At 39.5% G+C, this 7156-nt stretch overlaps 1 protein-coding gene across 2 annotated transcripts; it reads right to left on the bottom strand.

Moving 5' to 3' along the window:
- Nucleotides 1-379: 379 nt before the first annotated feature.
- On the bottom strand, nt 380-6557 carry Bcat (Branched chain amino acid transaminase). Of its 2 annotated transcripts, XM_002059500.4 has the most exons (6): nt 6078-6557; nt 2840-3256; nt 2458-2688; nt 2092-2398; nt 1404-1558; nt 380-1328 (listed from the first exon to the last, which is right to left on the bottom strand). In XM_002059500.4, the coding sequence occupies exons 1-6, from the start codon at nt 6105-6107 to the stop codon at nt 1140-1142; spliced, it is 1329 nt and encodes a 442-aa protein (XP_002059536.2). In that variant the 5' UTR covers nt 6108-6557; the 3' UTR covers nt 380-1139. The 2 variants fall into 2 exon arrangements, with proteins under 2 accessions (XP_002059536.2, XP_032296071.1); XM_032440180.2 differs by lacking the exon at nt 6078-6557 and having other exon boundaries at nt 2458-2719; nt 2840-2971.
- Nucleotides 6558-7156: the final 599 nt, after the last annotated feature.

The following is a 7156-nucleotide window of genomic DNA, read 5'->3' as shown; positions in this document are numbered from 1 at the left end:
TAATTGAGTAAAGATTGACATTTAATTAAATTGAACGCATATATTTTTTGTTTTTCTCGCTTTAGGCGTTTGGATTTTTTTTAGTTTTTTTTTTTTTTGATTTTTTATTATGCTTTGATTTGCTTTAATAATATGATAAAGTTTAGTTTTCGTATACATATAGGTTTTGTGTATAGATAGTTTGACTAACAGCTAGATACAATAGTTTAGTCACAGCTTGCTCTGCAGCACACCTGGCTGCTTTTACCTCCAACATTTTTACAAACAGATAACTTTATAAAATACATTCCAGAAATGTGTCTTAGAGCTTTTGTTCAACTTGGACTCGACTCTGGCAACTTACTGACTAATAAATGCATTTGCCTCCGGTACGTTTCCAAAATTAATTAGTTTTTGTTGTTGTTGGTTTTTTTTTTGTTTTGTTTTGTTTTTTTTTTTTGTTTTTCTTTCATTTTAATATAATTTTCTTTTCTGTTTTTAGGTCTGCGCCTTTGGCAGCTCCAGAACCTAACTTTGGCTATGAATTCAATTATTTTCTTAGCATTTTTTTCTTTTTGTGGTTATCTTTTTTTTTTTACGTTTTTTCGTTCGATTTTCGTTTGATTTGGAAGTAAAAGCATGCAAAAGGCATTCATAAATCTTATGAAATTTCATTCTAGCAAAATTGCTTTGTCTCTGATCTGATTCCGAACAGTATAAAGTAGTTTTGGTAAAATAATAATGGTGTGGACAAGCAAAAACAAAAACAAAAAAAAAAAAATAAATTGGGCATAAATAAATTATGAATTAAAAACTAAAAAAAAGTGCGTCTTATACAAAGTGATATATATATATAGTAACTATATAGCATGGGTGCAAAGCCCGGCCCTTAACTTAGCTATAGAAGTATTTATATATATATATATATATGTACATATATTGTATATAGATATGTATTCTGTATTATATATGCGTTTTACGTATAGATCGAGTGTTGTGCAAACACTCACTAAATGCAACAAACAAAAAATTCGAGCACATCGGCAACCCAGAAACTGTTGGAACTATAACCTACTAATACACAACTGTGCTGACCCACAACTAGGACCAGTTGGGTGCTGGTGGTTGGGCTTTTCGTTTTAATTTTTTTTATGTATGGCTTAGTCAATGACCACGGCCCAGGGATGATCCACCTTGCCGTACTGTATATCGGTGAGTGTCTCGCGGATGAGCTCATGCACGGGCTTCTCCTGCTCCATGGTGGGTATATACAGATCCTGGCCCATATAGTTGATGCGATTAATGGGACTGACCACGCAGGCGGTGCCCGTGCCGAACAGTTCCAGCAGCTGTAAGGCGAACCGAACCGAATTCGAGATCAGTATGCAAATTTAAAAACTGGGAGCGAGGCTTGGTCTACTTACGCGTCCCTGGTTGAGCAGCTCGCTGATCATGGGCATGGTGAAGACACCTTCGCGCACCTTGAACTTGCCCCATTGTCGGGCCATGGCCAGAATCGAGTCGCGCGTGATGCCCGGCAGTATGAGGCCATTCAGGGGCGGGGTAATCAGTTCTTGTTCTGAAACGAAAAAAAGAGAACAAATTGGAAACAATTGAAAATGATAAGCGATTCGGTTCCCTTAGAGTTCAAAGCTATCAATTATTATCAAATATGTAACTGAAATTATGTATCGATAAATCAGATCAAAATCATTTGGTTCAGTGTTGCACAATCTTGCTAAGATGCCTGCTTTAAATGCATGCAGATGCGAAAGGAAAAACGGGATAATTACGTTTGGAAAATGGAAACCGAATTACGAATGAAATATGTGAAAAGTCAGACAGAGATTGATTGAATTGTTATAAAAAGCCAGAATCTATTTAACCATAGACCAAAATAACGGTTTTCAAATACTTTGAAGTGTTGCAAAACGTGTTTCAAATGTCAATCTAATCAGTTTGAAAAACCTGATTTGAATACAAATGTAGAGTAAAGTCAAAGGGGACAGTTGCATCTCTCATTTGTAGCATTCGTGTTGCAAAACGAGAAAAGCATTAACTCTCAAGAGAAAAGTTGGGGAAACGGGAAGGAACTAAGGCAATGAGACTCACCTCCTTGATCGTTGACATAGAACATGAAGATGTTCATGGTGCCCACCTCGGTCAGCTGATGATCCTCGCCATATAGCCAGAGCACCTGCTGGAGTCCGCGTGCGGCGGCCTCCTTTTGTACGTTAATGGTGGGTGCATAGTTGGAGCCCATTTTGCGATTGCCAACGCCGCCGGGCCAGGCGCGTGTGTAGCTGGGATCCGCCAGTAGGGAGACGGCGCCGTTGCTGCCAGTCTTGAAGTAGCTGCCCACGGGGCTGAGTATGGAGTAGAGCAGCGCCGAATCGGATGAGGCGACGCCTAAGGTGGGCTGCAAAGGGATTACGAATTGGAGTCCAAGCTTAAGGTAAGGCAAACACTGTTACTCACATCGATGCCAATTAGTGTGGGTCGGATGTAAAGGCTGGCGGCTTCCGTGTGTGGCACCCACTCGGAGTCAATGGAGAGCAGACGGGACAGGCATTTGACAAACTCCCTGCCCTCGAATGTGGGCAGGCCGGAACGCTGCGCGGCCAGATTCATGCGAGCCATATTCATGTCCGGCCGGAAAATGCGAATCTTGCCATCGATGCCGCGGTACGCCTTCATGCCCTCAAAGAGCTGCAACGATGAGACGGCACAAGCCAATCAGCTGGGATCAGACGACGATCATGATGATGATGTTGACGATGAGGATGAGGATGATGATGATAATGATGACGAGGAGCACAATGATGATGGGCATGACAATGGATGTTGGATTAACACTCACCTCGACGGCATAGTGCAGCACCTTGGCGGCCGGATGCATGACCAGATTCTCCAGCGGCGTTATCTCCGGCTTCTGCCAGCCGCCCAGGCTCTTGTGATAATAGATTTTGAGCATGTGATCCGTAAAGAGTTTGCCAAAGCCGAGCTCCTCATCGTTGTCCGGCTTGGGCTGCAGCTGCTGCGGCGTCGCCAGCCGCACGGCCAGCTGTGATGCCTTGAACAAATGGCCCAGATCCTTGTCATGCTTGATCGGCTCCGGCGCATGTGTGTATTCCGTATTGACCGAGGCGCTAATCTCAAAGTCTGGCGCAGCGCTCTTCTGCTGCTGCTGCTGGGCCGTCTTCAGGGATTGATTGCTGCACAGCCGTATCGACTGCTCGATGAACCGGATCAGCCGATGCTGGTTGCGGAATATATCCTGCAAGAACAACAACAACAAAGATATGCAAATCAGTTTCGATTTTTATCAAAATAAATATATCCCAGATACTGTTCACTTTTTATACTTGTCTCCATTATTCCATTCTAGAAGCAATATTATTTTTGTGCAGCACTCTCAAAAAAGTAAAATCGATTTGCACCTGTCTGTGGGGCGAGCTGGTTTTATTTTTGGCGCTGGCAATTAGCATTTGCTCAAAATTGAATGGTAATCGGGTTAGAGCCGAAATTTTTGCATAGACATTACGCCGAGGCCTGCGACTGGCACTTGGCCTCAGCTCGAACCCGAACCCGAACCTTGCCATTTGCATAGCAGAGCCAGAGCCAGAGCCAGACCAAAGACTGCAGAGAAAGCGAGCAGAAGCAGAGGGGAGAGGAGCGGAGAGGAGAGAGTGCATATAGTATCAATTTATAGGCATATATACGATATAAGAGTCGTTCAACAACCTCAAGACGTCGCTTAGAACTCTGCTTTGTCTGGCAAGTATATACATATATATCAGATATACATATCAGATTATATATATCTATATATATGTATATATCAGGTGTATAGGTTTTGTCGCTAATGCGTGCTAATGTGGGCCACGGGCAGCTCTAATTTCAAATGCCAATTGCATAAAGTACACAAAAGTCAGGCATTAAATCGGATCGTAACTAATTCCAGGCATTAGCATTTCATTATTCTCGATCGTTACCTTACAGCCCGATTAGCCAGTGCATTGACTTTAGGCATAATATTTACGAAAACAAAAAAATCAAAACAAAAGTAAAACATTTCCAAAACCAAATTGAAAGAGAGGGAGAGAAACCTTTGGGCTCATTCCTTTGGCAATGGGAAAAGTTTTCTAGCTAAAATTAAATTAAAGTATTCAATTAATTGAATATACACTTTCTTTTATAAAACTTAAGTAAAATGTATTAATTATGTATGAACTTCTTGTGTTTTATATATTTAACTTCTTTCTTAACAATATTATTACTTATAATTGAATCTTTTATACAACTAGACTCAAGCGCTTGAGAGAAGCAACTTAACTTTCCCTAACTTCCTTTCTCGCTTTTTTTTTCTCTCTTCTCAAATCCAAGTTCAATTTGTTGCTAGTTTTCAAACTTTTCCAATACGCGAAAGTTTTACATTGTATTTCGGAAAACTAAAAAGGCAGGCCGCCGGTTCGAATCCCTGGTTTATGTAAAAGCACCAAAAATGAAAACAATTCTATTGCTTTTTTAAAACAGAACAGAACAAAATCAGCTTATCGTATTATTGAGTTTTCGTAACAGTTTTCGCTCTCATATTACAGGAGGTCAGAAGGTTTGAACCCATTTCGAATAGCGCCCAACAACAGGGCTAATCAAAACTGTCAATCAAACTTATGTGAATAAAAGTAATAAATATAGTAAATATATATATATATGCTCTGGCCTATGTCTGATGAAATCGACGAGTTCGGTGTCTTCATGCCGGAAAACAAAAAGAAAAAAAACCAACATCAACAAAATACCTGTTGAAAAACTGAGAAGACTGTGAAACCAAGAAGACACATTGCATCAGCCACTAAAAAGTTCGTAAGCAAATCAACTACGAATTCGAGTTCGAACTCGAATTCGAAAAATACAATAACTAGTTCAAGCACGTTCGTCTGACCCCGGAGACCGAATCGCAGCCGGATTGTCTGCGGCGTCCACTTCTGGCATATGCCACACACACACACACACACACACGAGAAGGCGGGGTGCGGGGCATGGCTAGTCAGGTGGGGGAATGGGGGCAGACAGCATGTGCCATGGCTTATCATAAAGCAAATCCCCGCCGATAAGCGCACAGAATGCAATAACAATGTTTGTCTCATGTCTAAACATTTATTAATAGAAAGCCGTATGTCAAGAAAAAAAAACAAAAAATAATAAAAAATAAACTATTTAATGATATATGAAAAGAAATTGCATATTTATAATCGAAGCATGTTAACAATCATTTGTTATAAACATGATGGATGATTTCCTTTGAGCGTATCATTATTAGGAAATAAATAAGAATTTCCAATGCCTGGGCAAATGCTCAAAGAAATAATATGCTATTCACATACACATTTTGTACATTTCGAATGTTGTTTTCGATACGTAAATCGAGCTTCGATAAAAGGCAATCGAGAACTACTCTTTAAAGTAGTTCACAGGCATATCCTAGGCATAAACCCATGGAACTCGAAAACTATCAGAGCTAGAGCTACTAAATTTAATAGATACTTGTATTCGTAACTAGTTAGTATGTATACCAAGTATGATATTAATTGTAACATAAAATATATATGCAAGTAACAGTAATATAATATGTAAAAAGTCTCTGTTTATATGGCATATGATATATGGTTAGCTTGGCTTTTTTACAGGGTAACTGTTGTGCGTGTCAACCGCGCCACTGACTCAATCCTCCGGCTTTTGTTATTGTTTTCATTTTCATTTATTGTTGGACACTTGTTGAGCAACGCCTGTTGCCAAGTTCGTGTAATTTGCACAAACAGATTTTTGTTTTCTTTGAATTTTTTTTTTTTGTTTTTTTTTTTTGCCATATTTGACTTTGTCTTCATATTCGAGTTGTTGTTGTTTCTATTAAAATATTATAAATGATTAAATTGTTTTTGTTGTTGTTGAACCAACTGTTGAACTTTCCGGCTTTATCAGTCGCAAAATTTGAGCATATTTTATATTTAATTTATAGAATTTGTAGCTTGACATAGTTTGGGATTTTGCACACATTGCAAATGTCTTAAAGTAGTTAAGCCTAAGTTATTACCAACCTTTGCATTTATGGCCATTTTGGTCGTCATATTCGTAAGCGTTTCGATTCACGTAGAAGCGCGCGCAGGTGTCAAAAACAAAAACAAAACAAAACAAAATAAAAGGTAAGGAAAAGCGTTGCGCACTTTTCCGGCACGCACACACACAGACACGTATATATTTAAGACTTCTATATATATATATATTTATGTCTGTATATATATAATTATTTTTTATGGATTTTTGCTTAGTAGCTTTTTGCACTGTTCACCAAAAGTTGGGGCTAAACTCTGTCTACAGGGCGCAACAGGGAACATAGAACTGTAGCATAGAAAAAAAAATGCGAATACATATAAATATATGTATCTGAATATATGTATATTATATAGGCTGAGCTGATTTGCTGTCTTTTCTGTATTTCTTCTTATTATTTGCTTCTATATATATGTATATATATATATATATATATATTCTGGTCGCACGTTACGTCTGAACAGCGCAGAGTCTCTGCAAGAACTGAGCTCCTGGCGCTATGCGCGCCTCTATCTATAGCCAGAGCAGTGCTCGTGACGACGTCGACGTCAGCGGCAGCGGCAGCGACTGCGACGGCGACGTCCGCCGATTGCTAGCTGAGCGAGAGCGTACGTTTACCGTTCAATGCGGCCGGCGGCCATTTTTAAGAGCAAAACCAAAACGCAGACGTTCACCAAGGGAGACAACTAAACTGGAACGTGCTTTGGCTGGGTGTGCGCTGAGGGGTGCGGTGGGGTGCGGGAGGTGCGCATCTACCACGTACTTATTTGGGCGCAACAGTTTTGCTTTGCGGCTGATCCAACGAACCAAACGACAAAGCGTCAAAGCGACTGAGCTGATATTTTGCTGCTTGCCGTCAACGAACTTTTTGCCATCTTTTTTTTTTTTTTTTCTTTTATACTTATTTACTTTAATTTTGTTGTTCTTTTATTTTTTACTTTTTCAATTTCGTTTCAATTTGTTTTCTGTTGTTGTTGTTGTTGTTGCTGTTATTGTTTTTTCTTTGGCTTTTTTGAAATATCGCTGTCTGTCGCGAGTTAAGCTCTTTTCTTATTTGTATATATTT

The sequence above is a fragment of the Drosophila virilis genome, chromosome X (genome assembly GCF_030788295.1).
Source record: "Drosophila virilis strain 15010-1051.87 chromosome X, Dvir_AGI_RSII-ME, whole genome shotgun sequence".
Classification (NCBI taxonomy): domain Eukaryota; kingdom Metazoa; phylum Arthropoda; class Insecta; order Diptera; family Drosophilidae; genus Drosophila; species Drosophila virilis.
This window is presented reverse-complemented; position numbering and strand designations above follow the sequence as displayed.